General features: G+C 45.3%; 1 protein-coding gene across 1 annotated transcript in view; it reads right to left on the bottom strand.

Moving 5' to 3' along the window:
* The window catches only part of PTPRJ (protein tyrosine phosphatase receptor type J), a 177,852-nt gene that overhangs the window by 28,866 nt on the left and 125,131 nt on the right, over positions 1–23,855 (bottom strand). Inside the window, exons 3-11 of the mRNA XM_088843336.1 lie at positions 22,839–22,985; positions 16,632–16,832; positions 15,118–15,360; positions 13,992–14,219; positions 12,040–12,306; positions 8,312–8,569; positions 4,198–4,455; positions 3,175–3,450; positions 247–537 (exon numbers count right to left, since the gene is read on the bottom strand). Coding sequence (XP_088699462.1) covers positions 247–537; positions 3,175–3,450; positions 4,198–4,455; positions 8,312–8,569; positions 12,040–12,306; positions 13,992–14,219; positions 15,118–15,360; positions 16,632–16,832; positions 22,839–22,985 — 2,169 coding nt within the window. The remainder of the gene's footprint in view (positions 1–246; positions 538–3,174; positions 3,451–4,197; positions 4,456–8,311; positions 8,570–12,039; positions 12,307–13,991; positions 14,220–15,117; positions 15,361–16,631; positions 16,833–22,838; positions 22,986–23,855) is intronic.

Raw genomic sequence — 23,855 nt, 5'->3', positions numbered from 1 at the left:
TCCATGGACTATACAGTCCATGGGGTCGCAAAGAATCGGACATGACTGAGCGACTTTCACTCACTCACTGTAGTTTCTATAGACTATACAGACTAGATTTCTATAGAACTGGGTTAACAAAAACAAATATTTTGGATAAATTTTTTTAGAAACAGGTTTCCAGACCACACTTGGCAGAGCCTCTGGGTCAGCTTTCCAGGAGTGATCAAATGACCTGCTGGCTACCCTGCCCTCCAGGAAGCCCACCTGTGATGCCAGAGAGGCAGGTGTTTCGGGCGGGTTGTGCCTTCTTGTTACAGGACCAGGTAGCGATGCTGACATCGTACAAGGTAGAAAAATTCAAATGCGTGACTTCCGTTGTGAACTCAGAGCCGTTCTTCGAGGAGCAGGCCCCCAGGGTCGTTGTATTTTTCCAGTATCCATGGCTGACCTCCAGCTCAAAGCCTGTATTGGTGCCTAAAGGGCAGGCCCACGTAAGGACCAAGGTGGCCTTCTTGGGGACTGCTTCACAGTGGAAGGAGGCTACCGGCTCAGGGTCTGCAAGGCAAGCACAGCATGTCATGAGATTCCTGGTTGTTTGCCTTTGCAAACACTTAAACTTGAGATGCCTGGCCCGTTGGTGATGAGGAGACAGCAGTGGGAAATGGCAGAAGAGGCAGAGGCTGACCTTGAATTAGGCCTTACTGAACTGTGTAACCTTGGGCCAGTCCCCCAGCCGCTGTAAGCCCCAGCTGCAGGACTATCTGAGGATTAAACGAAACAGTGGCCGTCGGGCTCCAGACTGGAAGAGCACAAGGCCCGTGAGACGTAGCTACCTCACGCTGGGAGTGGTAGCAATTTCTCCACCTGCATCCCCTCATCTGGACACCCTCTTGACCATCCTTCTGGAACAGGCAGGGTTAATACTGTCCCATTTTGCAGCTGAATCAACTGAGACTTAGAAAGATTAAGCAATTTGCTCAAATGACGTGGCTGGCCAGTGGCAAAGCCAAAACTGGATCTTGGGTTTTCTAAATCCAAGTCCAGGGTGTTTTCTACATACACAACAGGCTGAATAATCAGTGGTAAATGGTACTAGTTTCTTCCTCTTTAATACGGGGTGTTATTTGTCTCTACCCATTTGAGGGCCAGTAGGATATTATTAGGGCTTCCCCAGTGGCTCAGCGGTAAAGAATCTGCCTGCAAGGCAGGAGACCCAGGTTCAATCCCAGGGTCAGGAAGATCCCCTGGAGGAGGACGTGGCCAACCACTCCAGTACTCTTGCCTAGAGAATCCCATGGACAGAGGAGCCTGGCGGGCTGCAGTCCATGGGGTCTCACAGAATCAGACACGACCGAAGTCGACTAAGCAGCAGCAGCAGGATTTTACTAAGTGTCAACAAAAAACTAACATAAATGGAAAACCCAGTGGTGCCTCCAAAAATAAATAAATGGAAAACTCTGTGTTAATGTACTGGGGGAGGGGATATTATCATGACTTGAACATTGCAGTGTTTTAAAGCAGAAAAAGTTTTAAAGAGCCACCCAAGCACAGCTCCCACATTCTCTACCTGAGGCCTGGAAGGACAACCTGCCCAACGTGATCCTCCTCCCACAGTCCTATCCATCCATCCCCCTACTCATAAATGCTCACAGATATCTTTCTCTTGCTACAGGGAAACATGACTGCAGCTAAGATAAACATTAGCAATGGAAGCCACACAAAGATCAGAGTCTAGACCCGAACGGAGTTTGAGTTAACACAGGGGACTCAGAGCTGCCAGCATCCCTTTTGCCACTCCATGTGAAAGGTCAGAGGTCATCAAGGTCCCAGCCCCTACACTACCAAGGAGGCTGATCTGAGATCCCTGCCCCACTTCCAGATCAGCCTGAACACACCTGAAGGGTTTAGTCTAAGGAAGAAAGGAAGCAAGTGTAAAGGGGGTAGGGGATCAGATGGCCCACAGGTCCAGAGGGATAAAGGCCCCGCCACCAGAAGTGTGAGCAGAAGGACTCACAGCCATTCACCAAACATCCCCCCACTCACTCTCTGAAAGCTCCTTCAGTGAAACACAGGGCTCTTCTCTTTAAACAATCACACTTTTTGCATTGAGAGATAAGGATCAAGACAAGTGAAAAAGCTCAGCATCCCTCTTAACTATATCCTTTCTGTCTTCTTCAGGGTAAGAGCCAGACTATGAGCTGCAAGGCCTGACATCAGCCGTGCCCTGGCCCCTCACCCTGTGGACCTCACCTCCTCCACCTCCCCTATTGCTGCCGTGGCTCCACCTCTGCCATCCTGACCTCCTGCTCTTCCTCCAACACAGCAGGCACACTCCAAGTCCAGGACCTCCGCACTGGGGCTGCCCGTCTCTCCTGTCCACGTGCCTGGCTTCCCTTCCTGCAAGTCTTTGCTCAGAAGTCACCTTTTTGACAAAGCCTTCCCCAAGATAAACGCCTCATTTCTCCTATCCTTTTTACTTTCTTTCCTTAGCAGTAAAGGAGATCCAACCAGTCCATTCTAAAGGAGATCAATCCTGGGTGTTCATTGGAAGGACTGATGCTAAAGCTGAAACTGCAATACTTTGGCCACCTCATAGATGAGTTGATTCACTGGAAAAGACTCTGATGCTGGGAGGGATCGCGGGCAGGAGGAAAAGGGGACGACAGAATGAGATGGCTGGATGGCATCACCGACTCAATGGACATGAGTGTGAGTGAATTCCGGGAGTTGGTGATGGACAGGGAGGCCTGGCGTGCTGTGATTCATGGGGTCGCAGAGAGTCGGTCACGACTGAGCAACTGAACTGAACTGAATCATCACCTAATAACTTATATTTCTTGCTTATCAGGTCTTCCCCCACCAGAACGAAAGTTTCAGAAAGGCAGGGATCATCTGTGTCCTTTGACGGTACCTGACACACAGTACATGCTCCGTACATATTTGTTAAATGAATGAACAACGAGGGCAGCCAGACAGCACTAATGAGATCACAGAATGCTCGCACGCCGCACAAAAGCCAACCAACCAGAGGGGCTTCCCTGGGGGCCACTGCAGGGGGCTGAAGCTTCTATCCCTGGTTGGAAAACTGAGATGCCAAGGTGGTCAGCAAAAGAAAAAACTAATCAACTAGAGTTTATGCACAAGGTCAGCATGATACAAGAAGGAACCCAAGAGGCCCCTGAGACTACTCACCTGTACAGAATGACTGCCTGCCGGGTGCAGGTGACTTGACATCCCCCACCTGTGTGAAGATCTCTACGGTATAGGAGGAACCAGGTAGTAACTTGGTGACCGTAGCAAAGGTAACGCCTTTGCCTGTGACTATTTGCGTGACCTTGCTGGAACTTCCATCCTGCCCAATAAGAAGGCAGTAGGTGTAGTTCGAAGAGGCTTTATCAACATTATGCCAATTTAAGGTTGCTGCTGTGGTATTGGTCGTTATCTCAATGCTGGACACCTTGCTGGGCCCTTAAGTTTTAGAGAGAAAAAAAAAGGATGGATTAACTTGAGTCATTTTATTGACTGCATCTAAAAATAGCCTGGAATTTTTTTTCATTAAATTTAAAATAAAAATAGCCTGGCTCCTTTAGGTAAAGAATAAATAAAGCTAATACTTGCTGGTATCAAAAAAAGAGAAGGCTTCCCCAAAAAGACATTTAGAAAATAATTATACAGATTAAACCTCAAAAAAATTGAAGCTTTGAAAAGACTTCTTTTAATACTTTATCTGAAATCTATTTTCAAGATGTAATTTCCTACTTGTCTTTGAAATATGATTAATGAAACAAAAACATACAAAAAAGACATTATAAACCTCCATCTCTACCATATATTTAGGTCAAATATTAGCAAAGCATGTCCCTCACTGGTGCATGCAAAACTGTTTCCTTTGGGCAGCATCTTCCATGCCAGCATGACCAGGTGACCCTCCTCTAGTCTGTATTCCCAAAGAATGAATGAATAGTGATGCTTCCCATGCTTATGGGATGCCTTTCTGCTTCGGAAGACAATTTCAAGTTCACATGGCTCAGCACCAGTGCCGCAAGGGCAGGGCAGAACGTTGGCTGAGCCCAATGTCTTCAGCTTACTCTGTTTCACATTCTACCTGGAGCCCAGAAACACAAGGGCCTCATCACTGAACCCATGCTTGTTTCCCCTCCTCCAGGTGAAAGTCTGGGAAAATGCTTCCTTAGGAGGGTGTCCTAAAACACTTACGTGTGTACTGTAGAGAGGAGTTGGCCACGCCCTGGACAAAGTTCATTCTGGGGGTGACTGTGACCTTATATAAGGTGCCCGGGGTCAGGCCGTGGAAAGCGATCCCTCTGTAAGAGCTGTTTTTCACATCAGAGCTGTGTTCAGACTGTATTTCTACGCTGTAGATGTAGCCAGGAGCGCTGTCTGTATTCTGCCACTCCAGCTGCATGTCGGTCGTGGTGACGTTAACCGCGTGGATGTCGAACACTGCACTGGGGTCTGCGCAGAGGAAAGGAAGAAAAGGGAAAGCCTGTTCATGACCATCGTAATGTCCAGAGGACTTACTCTTCTGTCATCACGTGAGTTCACAAAGGGCAGACTCTAACACTTAGGGGAGAAACAGTTTCTTCCAAGAATGCTGGCTCTTCTACAACACCGATGAATTTACCAACCTATCCTATCGGTTCTCTGGCCTTTTGCTTCTGTCATAGAGACATCCCCTTGGCTTGGGGTGGTTGGGAGGGGGTCTTCTAGAGTGGAAACCATGCTCAGTTTTCTTAAACCATGTGCTAGTGACCAGATGGGCTCAGTTTGTAAAGATTCATCAAATTATGCACTTAGGATGTGTGTGTGTTTCAGTGTATGTATTACATCTCAGTAAAGTTTTTTAAAAACCATTCCCTCGGAAGAAAACTTCTGTCACATAGGCAGGCACACTGAAGAGAAAGACTGAAATGCAGAGTTGGCACTACGTGGGGGCATTTGAGGCTGGAAGCGGAAGGGGAAAAGCGCACACAGCCGCATCCTCACAGCCGGGGGTCAGCAGTGAAACTACCCAGAATGCTCTGGGCTCTGCACTCAGACCCTCTCACCTCTGCACACCGAACCAGCTGCAATACAACTGCACAGAACCTTTTTAACATATTGTTTACAAGGACCGTCTTTAAAGTCTTTACTGAATTTTGTGGTAGTAAAATAAACAGAGCGCAACGGTTACCGTCTGAACCATTTGTAAGCGTACAACTCAGCAGCGTTAAATGCATTCACAGTGTGGGATCACCATCATCACTGTCTAAACACAAAGCGTTCCGTGATGCCCATCACAGACTCTGCTCTCATGAAACAAGAACTTCTCAGTCCTCCCTGCTGCCCACTCCTCTATCTCCTGTCTCTGTGAATGTGCCCATTCTAGGCACCTCGCGTAAGTGGATTTACATGGTAGCTGTTCCTCTGTGTTGGGCTTTTCCCACCTAGCATAATGCTTTCAAGGTTTATTCACACTGTAGCATGTCTCGGTACATCATTCCTTTTATGGCTAAATAATATTCTATTGTGAGGCTTCCCTGGTGGCTCAACAGTAAAGAATCCACCTGCAATGCAGGAGACGCGGGTTTGATCCCAGGGACAGGAAGATCCCCTGCAGGAGGAAAGGGCAACCCACTCTAGTATTCTTGCCTGCAGAATGCCATGGACAGAGGAGGCTGGTGGACTACAGTCCATGGGGGTCACAAAAGAGTCGGGCATGACTTAGCAACTAAATAACAGCAACTGTTGTATTATATGGATATACCGCATTTCATCTGCTGATGGACACTTGGCTGCCTCCACCTTTTAGCTATTGTGAATCATGCTACTATGAATGTTGGTGTAGAGAAATATGTTCAAGTCCCTGATTTCAATTCTTTTAGAAATACATATACATGTAAGAGTGGAATTGCTGGGTCATCCAATACTTGCTTCCCTTTTTGAAAATCGCCTTTAATGCTGTTACACTGATTCTCCCCCAATAACAGCAAACATTGGTAATTGGTAATTGGTAATGTCCTAAGAGTCCAGTGCCTTATTATAACTCTTCTTGATTTCCATTCATTGGGACAGTTATCAGTGATAGTACAAGAGATGCCTTCTCCTTACGAATAGTCCTAAATTACTCTTGCAGTTGCTCCATATCCAAGTGCAGTCCGCACTGTGGTTAAGACCTCAGTCTTCAAAGTCAGACAGAGGCCAGTTAACTCCCTTGTCACCCTGGGCCAGTTACTTAAGTTCACAGAGTCCCCATTTCCTACTCTGTAAAACAGAGATGATAATAGTACCTACCTCACAGAGTTGTATTCAAAATGTTTAAATATAAAGGCTGAGAGCCCAGCACTTTGTAGACCCCCACTACATAATGTTATTATTGCATTAAATCCTGGGAATTGGCAAGTCACACAACATCAAAGGGACCCAAATTGTGATCCCCTTACCATTAGCTACATTCTCAAAAAGAGAGGAAAATATATATGTTGATACTATAACCTGATCTCAAAAGTCTAATCTGAAAATCAGACTTGAAAAGGAATTATGCACTTCATCTGAGGGATGTATTTTAGCAGTTCCCTTATTTTGGAAGTAGATCTTCCAAATAACCATCAATGCTTAACCCAACCAACGGAGTTGAGAAAACCCACACAAGGAGAATCTCAAGAGCCCAACTGACTTCACACATGGCTCAAGGAATCAGTCCTATTTCTTTACTCTTCCCTTCTGTAGAAAGGGTTTCAAGTCCCCTGCAATCAAAGATCAAGGATACTGGATGTTCTCCAAGCTTTCCTAAAAATTTTATTTCAAATTTCAAAAGTAACAATAATGAACAATGAATTGTTTTCAAGAAATACTTTTATCAACATCAATCAGCCTCATAGAACTAACAAGACCACTGCATCACAATATTGTTCATGAAAGACTGTCAATGATCTACCTGTCCAACAACAGGCAAATGGTCAAGCAATTTATAATACATCCAGACCAGCAGTCTGGACCCCTTTACCTTCTGAAAAATTATTGAGGCTCTCAGAGAATTTTTATTTATTTAGGTTATATTTATGTATGCTGTAACAAAACATTTTTAATGAGGAAATGCTTAAAATGTAAGAATACAAATCATACATTCCATGAGCCAACAGAAGAATGAGGCCACCCCATGTCACACTGCATCTGGAAAACTCCACTGTATACTTACCATGAGAGAACGAGAATGAAAAAGCCAAACAGTATTCTAGTTCTATTATGATAATAATAATACCTCACAGACCCCCTTGAAAGAGTCTAGGGGACCCCCCAGAGATTCCCGGACCACACTTTGAGAACCACTGATCTAACCAAGGAGTCAGCAGACTTCTTCTATATGGACCGCAGAACAAATATCCTAGGCTTTGCAGGCCGTGTATTCTCTGCTGCAACTATTCGTTTCTAGCACGAAAGAAGTCATAGACTTTATGTAAAGAAATGAGCATGGCTGTGCTCGAATAAAGTTTTACTTATAAAAAAAACAGGCAGTGAGCCAGATTTGGCCAATGGACCATTCATTACTGTCTGCTGACTCCTGATTTGGACAATGAAGTGCCAGGCAGATATGAAAATTAATCTGCAGGAGTATTTATGCTGATAGGGAAGAAGAGTCATAATAAACTTGAATAGAAAAAAAAGCAGATTTTAAAAAAACACATGTAGAGGATTTTAATACTTGTTAATATATACATGCACACATACATACATACACCTTTATATATCTTAAAATTCTAGAAGAGCAGTCCGCAACCTTTTTGGCACCAGGGACTGATTTCATGGAAGACATTTTTCCACATACAGGGTAGAGGGGTGGTTTGGGGATGATTTTCATAAAGAGCATGCAACCTACACTCCTGATATGCGCAGTTCACAGTAGGGTTCACACTCCTATGAGAATCTAATGCCAAGGCCGATCTGACAGGAGGTGGAGTTGAGGCGGTAAATGCGAGCAATGGGGAGTGACTCCTTCACCCACCAATCACCTCCTTCTGTGCAGCCTGGCTCCTAACAGGCCACAGATCAGTACCAGCCTGTGGCCCAGGGGTTGGGGACCCCTGTTCTAAAACATCATGCATCAAAAGCTATTAGTGGTTATCTCTGGCTGCTGGTTTACAGGTGATTTTTCTTTTTGCTTGTCTGTATTTTAGATAATGAATATGTAATGCTGTCATTAACAATTTTTTAGAAGGTCTTTCTTAAATAATTAAAAGAAGAGCAGTATTTGGAAATTTTGACATGTAAGGTTTATACTGATTTCCCTTGAGAAACGTAACTAATTCACAGAAAATACAGCCTATTTGCTTACCAGTTGTCCTGGAAACTGTTTGGGAATCCCCTTTAATGCCACTTGGTCCTTGTGGATATATGTCAAAATGATACAGGGTTCCAGGGTATAAGTCATCAATGATAATACTTTGTTCGGTGGTGGTGACGATTTGAGGTTCTCCAGCTTCATGAGGTGTGATATGTATCTCAAAGGAATGAGAGTCATTGCTGTTCCACGCTAAGCCAATTTCCCTTGTGCTGACACTTGTCACTCTAAAGTCAGAAACTGGACTGGGGGCTGTGTGTAGAAAGCAAATGACTAGATTAAGAATCTATTTCTCCAGAAGACAAGGGTGACTGAATCTCACAAAATATTTACACAGAGATTAAATGTACACTTGGTAACACCCTGACCTCTCTTTTCCTCTTCTTTTTATCATCATCTACAACACATGTTTCTAACCATCAAGAGAACAAATGGCCATTCAAGTTCAGACACTGGTTAAGTTGTACAAAGTCATTCAAAGGAAATGAGAAGAGGTGTGAATTCCCGAGGGTTCAGGGCTCAGACTCTGGAGTGGGACCTTGGCCACTGCCAGCAGTCTTATCTTGCATACAACACTTAGCCACCCAGAGTCTTTTTTTAAGGATGTACAGCAGAAGGTGCTGTTGACCCCCAAAATTCATTCCCCTCCATTTTCTTTAAACATACACTCCCAGATTTTTAGCAATGTACATGACTCTTGGAGATTTAAAAAACTACATTTCCCAGCCTCCCTTGCAACTAGTCATGTGACTAAGTTCTGACCAATGGGATGTGAGTATAAGAACAATATGGCTCCTAAGAAGCAACCTGAAAGAGGGGAGCACTATTTTCTATCCTTTCTCCTCCTTGTAGCTGAACTGTGGGTGTGATCCCTGGACTCAGGCTACCTGGCTCTAGAACCAACAATGTGGCAGTGGCTGCAGCCTCCTGATGCCCAGAAAGCAACTCCATACATTCCAAGAGCCAACAACTACAGCCACTGTGACACTGCTGGGGACTTCCTGGCTGGGGAGTTCTGCACCCTTAGACTGGGAGTCACTTCTGGGTCCCAGCCTAGACCCTGCACCTCACACGTTATGAGCTGAACTGCTGCTGCTAAGTCACTTCAGTCGTGTCTGACTCTGTGTGACCCCATAGACGGAAGCCCACCAGGCTCCCCCGTCCCTGGGATTCTCCAGGCAAGAACACTGGAGTGGGTTGCCATTTCCTTCTCCAATGTGTGAAAGTGAAAAGTGAAAGTGAAGTCACTCAGTCGTGTCCGACCCTTAGCGACCCCACGGACTGCAGCCGGTGGCTCCTCCATCCATGGGATTTTCTAGGCAAGAGTACTGGAGTGGCTTACCATTGCCTTCTCCGATGAGCTGAATTATGTCCCCTCAAAACTCTTATACAGAAGTCCTAACCCACAGTACCTCAGAATCTGACTATACTTGGAGATAGGGCTTTTAAAGAAGTGTTTAAGGTAAAATGAGGCCATTAAGGTAGGTCCTAAATCACAACAATTAGTATCCTTATAAGAAGAAATTGGAAGGAACTATATTCAATATCCTGTGATAAACCATATGGAAAAGAATATAAACATGTTTAACTGAGTCACTCTGCCATACAGCAGAAATTAAATACAACATGGTAAATCAACAGTATTTCAATACAATAAACAGGTGATTGGGACACAGGCACGCACAGACCAACGGACAGTCACATGAAAACACAGGGAAAAGCTGGCCATTACAAAACCAAGAAGGCAGATCTTGGAAGAAACCAACCCTCAATCACTTGATCTCAGACTATTTGCCTCCAGACTGTGAGAGAGCAGATTTCTGCTGTTAAAGCCTCCCAATCTGTGGTTCTTGTTATAGCAGCGCTAGCAAATTAACACATCAGCCCTTCCAATGATTCTATAAACTCAATTCCCAAGATTAGATTCTTCTCAGCTTCAAATAGCTCATAGTCTCTCAGCCATAAAAAGGAATGAATTTGAGTCAGTTGTAGTGAGGTGAGTGAACCTAGAGCCTGTTACACAGGGTGACGTGAAGTCAGAAAAGCAAGTATTGTACATTAACACGTGGATATGGAATCTAGGAAAATGGTACTGATGAACCTAGTAGAAAACGGACTTGTGCACACAGCGGGGGAAGGTGAGGGCGGGACAGGCTGAGGAATTAGCCTTGACACATATACACTATCGCGTGTAAAACAGTCACTTAGTGGGAAACTGTTACGCAGCACAGGGAGCCCAGCCAGCCTGGCCCTCAGGGATGACCTAGAAGGGAGGGGTGAGGGCAGGAGAGGGAGGCTCAAGAGGTAAGGGATATATATATACACATTAAACTATGACTGACTCTCGTCGTTATTCGGCAGAAACCCACACAACACTGGAAAGCAATTTTCCACAAGTTAAAATAAAAATCAAAAACACTGCAGTGAGCTCGCGGTTCCTGTTTCCTGCAACTGAGCCATAGCTAAGCCTCTACCATCCTTAGCCCTGGGCTTAGCCCTGGGCTTCTTTTACAGTGAGAGAGAAACAAACTCCTGTCTTGGATACTGGGGGAGTTTGTTACTCACAGTGAACCTAATCTTAACAGAGAGATTAAATATTAAAATTTTTAAAAAAGGAGAAGGTGAAGAAAAGGAAGCAGATTTCATTTACTCCAAAGACCCAGTCAGAAGACATTTGTAAGAATGCCTAAGGTGTGCCTTGCAGGAAGCATCAGACACTCAAATAAAGCATTTTGATGGGATGAGCCCTGGGTCCAGAGCCAGGTATCCCTGGATTCAAGTCCCTGCCCTGCCGCTTGCCAGCTCTCTGGTCTTAGGTAAATTCTTCAGCCATGTTGGGCTGTAGGTTTCTCATCTGTAAAACAGGGATCCTGTTTGGGGAAGAATGGATACATATATAGGTATGGCTGAGTCCCTTCGCTGTTCACCTGAAACAATCAGAACATTGTTAATCAGCTATACCCCAATCAAAAATAAAAAATTAAAAACTAAAATTAAATTAAAAAAAAAAACAGGGATCCTAACAGCTACCATGAAGACCCCTGCGATACATGCAAAGCTCCTGCCACAGTGTGACACCAATATCACTATGTAATGTAATACACTATATTATTACATTACTGGTAGACCATTATTGTTTTAATTATTGGACCTTCTTTGGAACAGAAAGGTTTTTATTTGCTGTCAATCACCTTATCTTTAAGAGAGACTAGAATGAGAAGGGAAAAAAAAAGAGAGAAAGCTGCGTCCTGCTTCATTATTTTGTCAACATTCAAAGGACAAAGGGATGTGAATATCCAAGTTCTGTTCATCTCCACAGACCAACTTGCTCCCCATCTCCACCATGCTAGGAGACTGGAGCTGAGAGAGCCCAGCTGTCTGATCTCACCCCAGACACTTACAAGATGTGATGCCTGCCCACAGCACCTCTCCCAGCCTGGAATTCCTCATCCATAAAGTGAGGCCAATGCCAACCATGTCACAGATGCGTGAACATTAAAGGAGACAGCACAAGGAAAACATGTCGCATGATGCTGGGCATGTGGGCAGGGTCCATCAATGGTCACCATTATAGGACTGAAAATCCTGAACGTGGTAAGAGTCCCTGTGGACCCACACGCTGAACTGTGCATTCCTCAAAAAAGGAACAGGGTTTGTCTTGTATCTGGGCCTGGCACACGGCCGGCAGGAAGAAAGGTTAGCAAAGCCACGGGTGGACTCACGGGTGTAAACTTGGACGAAGCCCGGCGTGCCCTCGGAACCATCGTCAAGGAAAGGATACACCGTGATGTTGTACAGGGTGCTTGAGCTGAGTGCAGTGATGACGGCATGAGTCTCATGGACTGTGAGGTCGAAGGACTCCGTCTCGCCCACAACGTGTATCTTGTAGCTGTAGTCTGAGGATGACTCATTATCATTGATTTTCCAGGTCATGGTCAAGTTGGTGGCACTGATGTTCACAATTTTGATGTCAAAAACCTGACTGGAATCTGTGAAGACACAAGAGGAGTTCACCACCACCAGGACGGCCGAGTCAGAGAGAGGCAGGGAGGGAGATGCCGTCATCAAGGCGTCTAACCCAAGAAACACTCTCAGCAGTTCTTCTTCCTGCTCTAACCACTTAACACCCAGGCCCAAGTTAGACAGGGTCCCAGCAAAAGTCAGACAGTATCTTCAGGGAAGAAACAACCTGCCTAATTGCAACTGCATAGTTTACCCTTCATTCTCCCTGTTAATCCTAGAGGAGCGATAGATGCCTGAAACCACAACATGGACTCTACACACTCCCGTCTAAGTGCTGGGTGACCCCAGAAGGTCTCAGGCATATATCCATCCAAGAATTAACACTATATACACGATCGAGTAAAGATCACAGACTTTTGCACAAGGCAGGTCTGGGTCCCAAGGTGAGCTCCACTCAAGAGCCTGGTAGGTCTTAGGAAAATCACTGAGCTCAGTTTCCTCATCTATTAAAAAAAAAAATCAAGATAACCATAACTCCAGGAAAGATAACACAAGAGTGCTGGCCATTCATCACCTGTCCGCCCCACCCTCCCGATCCACCCTCTGTCCTTCTCCTGCCTGCTCTGTGTCCCCGCAATGCTGACCCCCACATACTGTATCACTCGGGCACTCTGCCGGGTGGCCTGGAGCCAGGTTCCACCAATGAGTCAAACAGGCAGGCTGCCGCAGGGCTGGAGGAGGAAGCAGTTGGAGCCTTCTCCTCACTACCTCCTGTTCCGGGTCACCAGGTCCAGCGTGGTCCAGCCCGCCAGTTTCCTGGCTGCTTCCTCCAGCCACCACCCTCCTCCCTCTGTTCTACGGATCTGTGACAGCCTTTCAGAATAGATATATTTGGGGGAGGTGGTGTTTGTTTGCTTGTTTTAGTTTTTATTGGAATATATTTGCTCTATAATGTGTTAGTTTCTGCTGTGCAGCAGAGAGACTGCCATGCAAAATAGATATATTTTTGGATAAGATAACCCGAGTCAGTCTGTATCACCTGCAAGCAAGCCCCCAAAGGCTACAAGGCTACAGCATTCATTTCTGAACACACTGAGCATGGCTGTGTGCTTTTCCATGTATTTTACCTGGATTTCCCTTCTGTTCTGAAATTTCCTGAGCATGGGAACCATGCATTTCTTTACGCCCTCATTAGCGCTAATCTAAAAAGTCTCCAAAACTGTTCAGCTTACAGAGTAGGAATGCTGACAGATTCTAGGTAGAAAGCAGCAGTGTACTTGCAAGCAAGTGTCACAGGAAGGCCAGTATGCCTTTCAAGGTTAGGTCAAAAAAGAAGACTCATTTTCTCCTGTTGGGGGAAAACACGTAACCAACATGGACAAAATGAATATCAACTTTCAAGAGAAAAAGCTCATGCCAGTGTGCCTCCCGGGCCAGTATGCAGAGCTATAAAAGAAAGCGTAAGGGAGCCCCTCGCAGCCGCACATAGTAGCTGCTCAATACGCTGTGATGGGGTCAAGGAAAGAAGAGCCTTGGCCACAGAGCTCAGAAGAAACTCACTGGAACAGATTTGTCCAAAATCTCTTCCAGAAAATTCCCTCCAACCACAAAATGACTTATGAAGCAATAGATAACTCAGGACCAGAATCACAGGAGACAAACTTTGCTCTAGGAAATTCTGGCTGAAGCCATTTTACAAAACTCCACATACTTGTTTTGAAGTCTGTAGCCTGGGGCTGTCCTTCGGCACCGTTAAGAGCTCGGGGATAGACTGTGGCCTTGTACTGTGTGTCAGGCTTTAACCTGAGAAGCAGGACTTCCACGGTGTCCTGGGCCAGAGAAGGGTCAGAGGACGGGCCTGCACGTTCCAGTCTGTACTTGGACCCAGGGACCACAGGACCCCGAGGGGGCTGCGGCAAGCTCTCTGTGTTGCCGGCATCTGTTTAAACACAAAAGGCAAAGACATAACCTGAGACCAAAGTGCACTGCTGTCTGCTTTCAGCGCCGCTGCCCTCCCCACTGAAGGACGCCACGTCAGACAGTGCCCACAGCTGGGTTCTACAAACACCTGTTCCCCTTCTCTCCCAGAGAGAGATCCATGCTCCTGAAAGGAGCCTGATAGTTTTAAGCAATGGTTTAGAGGGGTGTATATGTGTGTATTGACTGATTCATTGATTGTGTGATACACCTGGGATCTTAGTTTAGCGATCAGAAACTAAACCCACGCTCCCCAGTGTTGCAAGGTGGCTTCTTAACCACTGACCTGCCGGGGAAGTCCCAGGAGCCTCATTTTTGGTGGGTATTTTGCATTGTACTTTCAGCACAGGTGTGTTAAGTCGCTCCGTTGCGTTTTTGCGACCCTATGGACTGTAGCCCGCCAGGCTCCTCTGTCTATGGGATTCTCCGGTCAAGAATACCAGAGTGAGTTGCCATTTCCTCCTCCAGGGGATCTTCCCAACCCAGGGATTGAACCCAGGTCTCCCACACTGCAGGCAGACTCTACCGTCTGAGCCACCAGGGAAGCCCAGGCAGCACCACAGACATGCATGCTTTTCTCTCCAAGCAGGTATTCGCCTCTCTCCCCAATTTCTTCCAAGAGCCCATCTTCTCCCACCCAACTCCAGACATGGATTTCCAGGGACAACCCCATGATTCACCCTGGGCTAAGCAGAGCCCCACTCAAGGCATTCTTCTCCCTGGAACAGACCCCTTCAGAGAGAGGGTAAAACAGGCAGAACTGCTGGACCAGGGGGAAGGCCGGTTAAAAGAAGCAGGAAGGGAGACCGGAGTCACCTCATCTCTTCCTTGTGGGTCAGAAGCCCACTTCTGTGACTCACCCAAACCACTTTCTGTCGACAGGGGGCTTCCCTGTGTCTCATTTGATCCTAAAGAATACGGGGTGACCGTGTACTGACTCCCCGGCTTCAGGTCAGAAATATTGACCAGTAAGTTTACAGTCGACTCCTGTCTTCCTTCAAGGAGCATCCGGCAGGTGTCCGTGATGTTATCGTTCTTCCAGGTAAGAGCCACGCGCGTCACACCCACGAAGGCAGCATGCAGACCCGTTACTGGATGAGGTCCTGTTTGAAAAACACAGCGTGGGCACCGATGGAACAAGATGCCTGCGGTAACCTTTCCTTATGAATGACTGGGGGCACCGATGTTTCAATGGGGCCCACTGCAAATCCTTCCTTTATGTCAGAGTCCAGTGCAATTCTGTCTCTTCACAGTGAGGAGAAAACTTATCATTATGCAGGAAAAGGAGAAAGGGATGAACCTTAAAGCCATAACTTTTTAGGATTGGAACTATTCTCCAAGACAGTCAACTCCCTTCTCTTCCATCTCCTCCCTGCCCTGTCCTTCTTTTCCTCTCTCTCTCTCACAACACGGTGGCGCTTTCCTGCAGGTCTGTGTTTTCTCTAAAACTGTGCTCTGAGGACCTCCAGGCGTTTTGTGAAGGCTCCTGTGACACTGCATCCCTGTAGCTCCTCTTTCTCCAGTTCTTTCCAGTTTCTGGGCACCTGGGCAATGTTTTATTTAAAGAAATAATTTCCTGGCTTGAAAAAAAACATGTGCAAAAACACTGGTTTAGCACCAGCTGCTTTGTACGCAGAAGGTGCTGTGCCGGGCGGTCACTTCAAGCCCCGGGCTAAGAGGTCAGATTCCCATGGCTTCCATCAGCCAGTGACATCACAGCCCCTCCAGATCAGAAAACCAACACATGACCTCTTTTTATGAATTCTGTATTCTTCTGAGCTTAAAAAAAAAAGCATCTCAACTCTTTTTTATGTTTTTGGTTCTTTTCAGCTTTAAAAAAAAAAAAAAAGCTGTTATTTGCAGTTATAACAGGTGGTTCAGGGTACTGATACCTAAGCTAAATAAAAACCTAAGCTTAATCCAATGTCACTAGGCTCTTATTGCATTTGAAGCATATACTGCTCTATAAAGTATCCAAACTTTCATGACCAACAGAAGCTTCTGGGAATACAAACACAGCATCAACTTTCCTGGGGAGCTTAAAAGAAGCCGAGTAGTTACCGACAGCATCAAGACACATTTCTAACAGGGTCCCTGTTCCCAAGTCTTAGCAGAAAAGTAAGTATTCACCAATAATAATGAAAGATTCTTTAAAAACCAAGCAGTTGGAAGCAGTTGAAATATCCCAAAACACGCAGGACCTTAGTATTAAGTGATCCTGCCACCTGAACTCCTGGGCGTGAAACCACACAGAATCTTTCCTCATCTTCCACAGTCAACAAAATCAATCTCTTTCCAACAGGCCACTTGAATGAACGAGGTTCTAGGATGCAGGGTGAGAAGGACAGCTCATGATCAGTCCCGGGAGCCTTACCCACTGTGGTATCTCCTGAAGTCCCATTGCTTCCCGGACCTGAATCCGTGCTGTTATCGCCTGTCTGATTTGCAAAGCTCAGCTGCAGATCCCCATCTGTACTCTTTACGCCGCCCATGGAATTAGAAGCAGTTGTGCTGTTTTTCCAAGTGGGGGTCACACTGGTTGGACTGACGGTGACCGCATTCATAGGACTGGATTCTATTTTAATGTTGTTTCCGAAAAAAAGGACAGGAAAAAATTATCTTTCAAAAAAGAAATGTAAGAATAAGGACTGTTCTGTATGTCTACTTTCCAGAAGTGAGTTTTGCAACTATAAAATTTCATTTCTCTTTACTTGCCTCCTGGACTTCCCTCCAACAAAATACATTTAGATTTCCATGTATTTAGATAGATAGATATATACATACATGTATATAATAATACATGCATGCATATATGTATATAACACATATATTTGTGTCAGTGAAACAGAAGGCTACAAAATAAAGATAAAAATAAGCATGGACCTAGATATTCACACTGAATGAAGAAAGTCAGACAGAGGAGAAATACTGTATGACATCCCCCACGTGCTGCTGCTGCCGAGTCACTCGGTCGTGTCCGACTCTGTGCGACCCCATAGACCGAAGCCCACCAGGCTCCCCCGTCCCTGGGATTCTCCAGGCAGGAACACTGGAGTGGGTTGCCATTCCCTTCTCCCCTACATGTGGAATCTATAGAACAGAAAAGAGACCCACAGACTCGGAGAACGGACTTACGGTTGGCAGGGAAAGGAACGGGGAGAAGGGATAGTTGGGGAGTTTAGGATGGACACACACACAGGATGTATTTAAAAGGAATAACCAACAAGGACCCACTGTATAGCACAGGGAACTCTGCTCAATGTTCTGTGGTGACTTGGATGGGAGGGGAGTTTAGGGGAGAATAGATACGTGGCTGAGTCTCTTTGCTATTCACCTGAAATTGTCACAACATTGTTAATCAAATATATACCCCAATACAAAATAAAAAGGTTTTTTAAAAGATAAAAATAATAGAGTTTGGCCTTGTTGGCTACAACTTGAACACAGAGTTAAATCTGTACAGAAGTTGACCTGAGATGCTAAATGTGTCCATCTCCGATGTTCAGAAAACACTGCTTATGGAGAGGTGTATACACTACATGGTCCCAAGGACCCTGCCAAGGTGCCGTGCACACATTTCCCCATGTACGCTTCGTAACAACTTCATGAAGGAGGCTACAGAACCATTTTAAGAAAGAAAAAGTTGTGTTAAGACCTAAACTTTGTGCATGTGATAGCTTTTTTCCCAAACTCAGATCTCGGGAGGAAGCTCCACAGCTCTCTGGCATAAAGACAGCATAGGACCGAAGATCATAAAGAAAAAAGGGTTGGCCTTGGAATCCAAGCCTGGACATAAGGACCTTTTCTGCCCCTTAGCTGTGTGACCTGGAAGTAGCCCCTGAAAATATCTCAGCCTCAGTTTCTTCTGCTGATAGCTCAAGAATGTTATATTTAAACATAAAGGATTATTATTAAGATGCCACGACACTGTAAACACCGTCACTGGATTTGGACATTCAGAAGTCAGGGCTCAGAGTCCAATCCTGCCCGTCACTGGCATGTGATTTTACTCAGAGTAAAATTCACTGCTCTGAACGACACTTCCTCCTCTGTCAGATTGCAGATGTATGGGATCTTAACACATTGGAAGCCATGCTGGTTACTAACAGGAACTAAAACTTCAAGATGGGTGTGTCCTAATTGCAGCCCAGATGGAAGACCAACAGCTCGAAACAGCAGAGCAAGCACAAGCAGTACGGCCCTTCCCAAGGACCCAGGGCTGGATTCAGGGAGAATAACGGCGGCACAGGCAAGAGCATCCCCGCGTGGACGAGCCATCGGGAGCCAGGGAGACGCAGACAGCGACCCAAAGAAGAATGGCAAGAGAGGAAACAAGAGAAAAACCAGGCACGGAAAACCCAGTGGCCCTCACTGCAATAAACTGCAGGCTAGGAAGCCCCTCCGGGCGTGAAGCTCCTCCTTATAACGGAACCGCTCCCAGCGGCAGAGCAGCATTTTGGCGGGCGATCGTGTGATGCCATCTGCAGTCAGTGAGGATGACGGCGAGGAGGAGAAGAATAAAACAACGGTTACAGCGTGGAGGCGGCAAGAACAGCCGCAGTCCTGTTCTGGGTGCTGGCCGGGTCCCAAGGACCACGCCACGGGGCTGTGCACACATTCTCCCGGGTACGGGTCATAACAACTTCACGGAGGAGGCGACGGCACCATTTTAAGAAGGAAAAGAAATGTGTTAAGACCTAATTTTGATTCGCACAAGGATTCTGGGAAGATTTTAGAAAAGCAAGTTCTTTTTCATTTTTGGCCATGCCACACAGCATGTGGAGCCTTAGGTTCCTGGACCAGGGATCAAACTTGTGCCCACTATAGTGGAAGTGTGGGGTCCTAGCCACTGGACCGCCAGGGAGTTCCTGAAGAGCAAGTCCTGAACTTTCAACAGTTCAGCAAACAAAGTACATCTTAAAATCTCTTTTTAAAATGTGTGTATATGTGTGTATTTTTGGTGATAAAGATGAAGAATCTGAGGTCTAAGAGGAGCAATGAGGGACTTACCCAGTGGTCCAGTGGTCAAGACTCTGGGCTCCCATGGCAGGGGCCAGGTTCGATTCCTGGCTGGAAGGGCCTGGGGTTTCCCTGGTGGTTTAGTGGTAAAGACTCCACCTGCTAATGCAGGAGACGCCAATTTGACTCCTGGGTTCCCTTCAAGCCCAACCAAACTCAATAAATTACTTAGTATTTCTTTTAGGGACTTCCCTGGTAGCTCAGATGGTAAAAGCAGCTGCCTACAATGCAGGAGACCCAGGTTCGATCCCTGGGTCGGGAAGATCCCCTGGAGAAGTAAATGGCAACCCACTCCAGTATCCTGGCCTAGACAATCCCATGGACGGAGGAGCCTGGTGGGCTACAGTCCATGGGGTTGCAAAGAGTCAGACACGACTGAGCAACTTCACTTTCACTTTCTTGGGGAACTAAGATCCCACAGGCTGTGTGGTGAGGGCAAAAACATAAATCAATAAACTAAGAGGATAACTAGTCCTGGGTCACACAGTGAGACAGTGACAGACCCAGGAAGCAAATCTGGGACTCTGATTTTCAGTCTGGGCTCTTAACCACTACGCCATTGGAGTGCTGTTCAGAGAGCAGACAGAAAGACAAGTGTTAAAACAGCTCCCAGGGGAGCCAGGCTACGAGGCCAAGAATAGGGAGCAAAGAGATATAAGTAGTTGCATTTTACTACTGAAGCCTAGATGAAGTGATCTTGAATACAGTGCACACACGAAGATACTGGCATTCTCCAAAACCCACAACCTACCCCAAACGTCTTGCTCACGTGTTTGCACTTTTTGGCAGCAGTTACATTTTAGGAATCAGTGGACAAAAATGGACTGGAATGGGTGAATTTAACTCAGATGACCATTTTATCTACTACTGTGGGCGAGAATCTCTTAGAAGAAATGGAGGAGCCACCACAGTCAACAAAAGAGTCCGAAATGCAGTACTTGGATGCAGTCTCAGAAATAACAGAATGATCTCTGTTCATTTCCAGGGCAAACCGTTCAATATCACAGTAATGCAAGTCTATGCCCCAACCAGGAATGCTAAAGAAGCTGAAGTTGAATGGTTCAGTGAAGACCTACAAGACTTTCCAGAACTAACACCCCAACAAGGTGTCCTTTTCATTACAGGGGACTGGAATGCAAAAGTAGGAAGTCAAGAGATAGCTGGAGTAATAGGCAAATTTGACCTTGGAGTACAAAATGAAACAGGGCAAAGGCTAACAGAGCTTTGCCAAGAGAACGCACTGGTCACAGCAAACACTCTCTTCCAAAAACACAAGAGAACTCTCTACATGTGGACAGCATGGGTCAATACCGAAATCAGAATGAATACATTCTTTGCAGCCAAAGATGAAGAAGCTCTATACAGTCAGCAAAAATAGGACCAGCAGTTGACTACGGTTCAGATCATGAGCTCCTTATTGCTAAATTCAGACTTACATTGAAGAAAGTAGGGAAAACCACTAGACCATTCAAGTATGACCTAAATCAAATCCCTTATGATTATACAGTGGAAGTGACAAATAGATTCAAGGGATTAGATCTGATAGACAGAGTCCCTGAAGAACTTTGGATGGAGGTTTGTGACACTGTACAGGAGGCAGTGATCAAGACCATCCCCAAGAAAAAGAAATGCAAAAAGGCAAAATAGCTGTCTGAGGAGGGCTTACAAATAGCTGAGAAAAGAAGAGAAGCAAAAAGCAAAGGAGAAAAGGAAAGATATAAGCATCTGAATGCAGAGTTCCAAAGAATAGCAAGGAGAGATAAGAAAGCCTTCCTCAGCGATCAATGCAAAGAAATAGAGGAAAACAACAGAATAGGAAAGACAAACGATCTCTTCAAGAAAATTAGAGATACCAAGGGAACATTTCATGCAAAGATGGGCACAATAAAGGACAGAAATGGTATGGACCTAACAGAAGCAGAAGATATTAAGAAGAGGTGGAAAGAATACATAGAAGAACTGTACAAAAAAGATCCTCATGACCCAGATAACCACAATGGTGTGATCACCCACCTACAGCCAGACATCCTGGAATGAGAAGTCAAGTGGGCCTTCAGAAGCATCACTATGAACAAGGCTAGTGGATGTGATGGAATTCCAGTTGAGCTATTTCAAATCCTAAAAGATAATGCTGTTAAAGTGCTGCACTCAATATGCCAGCAAATTTGGAAAATTCAGCAGTGGGCACAGGACTAGAAAAGGTCGTTTTCATTCCAATCCCAAAGAAAGGGAATGCCAAAGAACGCTCAAACTACCGCACAATTGCACTCATCTCACACGCTAGTAAAGTAATGCTTAAAATTCTCCAAGCCAGACTTCAATAATATGAACCGTGAACTTCCAGATGTTCAAGCTGGATTTAGAAAAGGCAGAGAAACCAGAGATCAAATTGCCAACATCCACTGGATCACTGAAAAAGCACAAGGGTTCCAGAAAAACATCTACTTCTGCTTTATTGACTATGCCAAAGCCTTTGACTATGTGGATCACAACAAACTGTGGGAAATTCTTAAAGAGATGGGAATACCAGACCATCTGACCTGCCTCTTGAGAAACCTGTATGCAGGGCAGGAAGCAACAGTTAGAACTGGACATGGAACAACAGACTGGTTCCAAATAGGAAAGGGAGTACGTCAAGGCTGTATATTGTCACCCTGCTTATTTAACTTATATGCAGAGTACATGATAAGAAATGCCAGCCTGGATGAAGCACAAGCTGGAATCAAGATTGCTGGGAGAAATATCAATAACCTCAGATACACGGATGACACCACCCTTATGGCAGAAAGTGAAGAAGAACTGAAGAGCCTCTTGATGAAAGTGAAAGAGGACAATGAAAAAGTTGGCTTAAAACTCAACATTCATAAAACTAAGATCATGACATCCGGTCCCATTACTTCATGGCCAATAGACAGGGAAACAGTGGAAACAGTAACAGACTTTATTTTCTTGGGCACCAAAATCACTGCAGAAGGTGACTGCAGCCATGAAATTAAAAGACGCTTACTCCTTGGAATAAAGCTATAACTAACCTAGACAGCATATTAAAAAGCAAAGACATTACTTTGCCAACAAAGGTCCGTATAGTCAAAGCTATGGTTTTTCCAGTAGTCATGTATGGATGTGGGAGTTGGACTATAAAGAAAGCTGAGCACCGAAGAATTGATGCTTTCGAACTGTGGTGTTGGAGAAGACTCTTGACAGTCCCTTGCACTGCAAGGAGATCCAACCAGCCCATCCTAAAGGAAGTCAGTCCTGAATATTCATTAGAAGGACCGATGCTGAAGGCCAATACTATGGCCACCTGATGGGAAGAACCGAGTCACTGGAAAAGACCCCGATGCTGGGAAGGACTGAAGGCAGGAGGAGAAGGGGAAGACAGAGGATGAGACGGTTGGATGGCATCACCGACTCAATGGACATGAGTTTAAGCAAGCTCCGGGAATTGGTGACAGACAGGGAAACCTGGCATGCTATAGTCCATGGGATCACAGAGAGTCAGACCCAACTGAGCCATTGAACTGACTGGAGCCATTTGAAAGGGTGAAAAGATGGTGCATACCAGGATCCAGGGGTGAAAGTGTCCTACTGTCTGCTGGAGTAAACTGGCCATTTGAATCCATTACAGTTGTTATAAGGTTTTCTGGGGCTGCAGTCCACGGACTCTTACTGGCTGTAGATGAGAATGTAGTCGCATTGCAGCCGGTGCCTAGAACGCAGGAAAGAAAAACAAAAAGGAAGCTAATAAAACGGCACCCCCACCACCAACACATACAGGCCATACAACAGACTTTTAACTATAATTTTCAAAATGTATCACAGTTCTTTCATCTCCCCTCCCCCACCTTACAGTATGGCCTCTACACAGATATTTTTCCTCTTTTCCACCAGTGATTCGAGCCTGTGCAAGGAACCTACCAGCTTATTTACCAAACTGATTAACAAGGAAGAGAAAGCAATTACAGAACTCTTCCTATTGTTTGCACAGTCTTTGCATAATTACTGCTATTAAGTGAGATTCTCTTTATTAGAAGGTTTCAGCAAGGCTCCCCTCTTTGCATGACACTGTGAGAATATTCTAAGAATTTTACCTCTATGGTTCACAGGCTGAGATTTTACCAACCGGGGGAAAAAAAAGTAGTCCTCGAATTTTGATGACAGACAAAAGCCACCAATTTTTATTTTTCAAAGAGGTACATTTAAAAATTACTAAATATTATTCCTTTTATTTCTTATAGAAGTGAATAATGATCAAAAAATTAGTGAGGACATAACCCCACAGTAAATGGCGCTTTCAACTGAATATATTAAGTTCCATTAAAAATTTACTATAGCAACCCCATTTTTCTCATTTTACTATAGACCAGGGAGGACTTCAATGGACCAGGAACTAATTAGCAACTGAGACTCAGCCCTCCACATGGAAGCACAATATACAGGAGACTACGTCTGGTTTTCCAGAGATTATATACAAAACCTGTACACCATTTAAAAAATCATGGGGTGATGCAGCAACACAAGGAAATACTTACAGGGCATGAAATAAATATACATCACACTGCATTATGAAAACTAAGTT

This window comes from Moschus berezovskii, chromosome 14 (genome assembly GCF_049115385.1).
Source record: "Moschus berezovskii isolate FMDL1 chromosome 14, NW_MosBer_1.0, whole genome shotgun sequence".
Classification (NCBI taxonomy): Eukaryota; Metazoa; Chordata; class Mammalia; order Artiodactyla; family Moschidae; genus Moschus; species Moschus berezovskii.
This window is presented reverse-complemented; position numbering and strand designations above follow the sequence as displayed.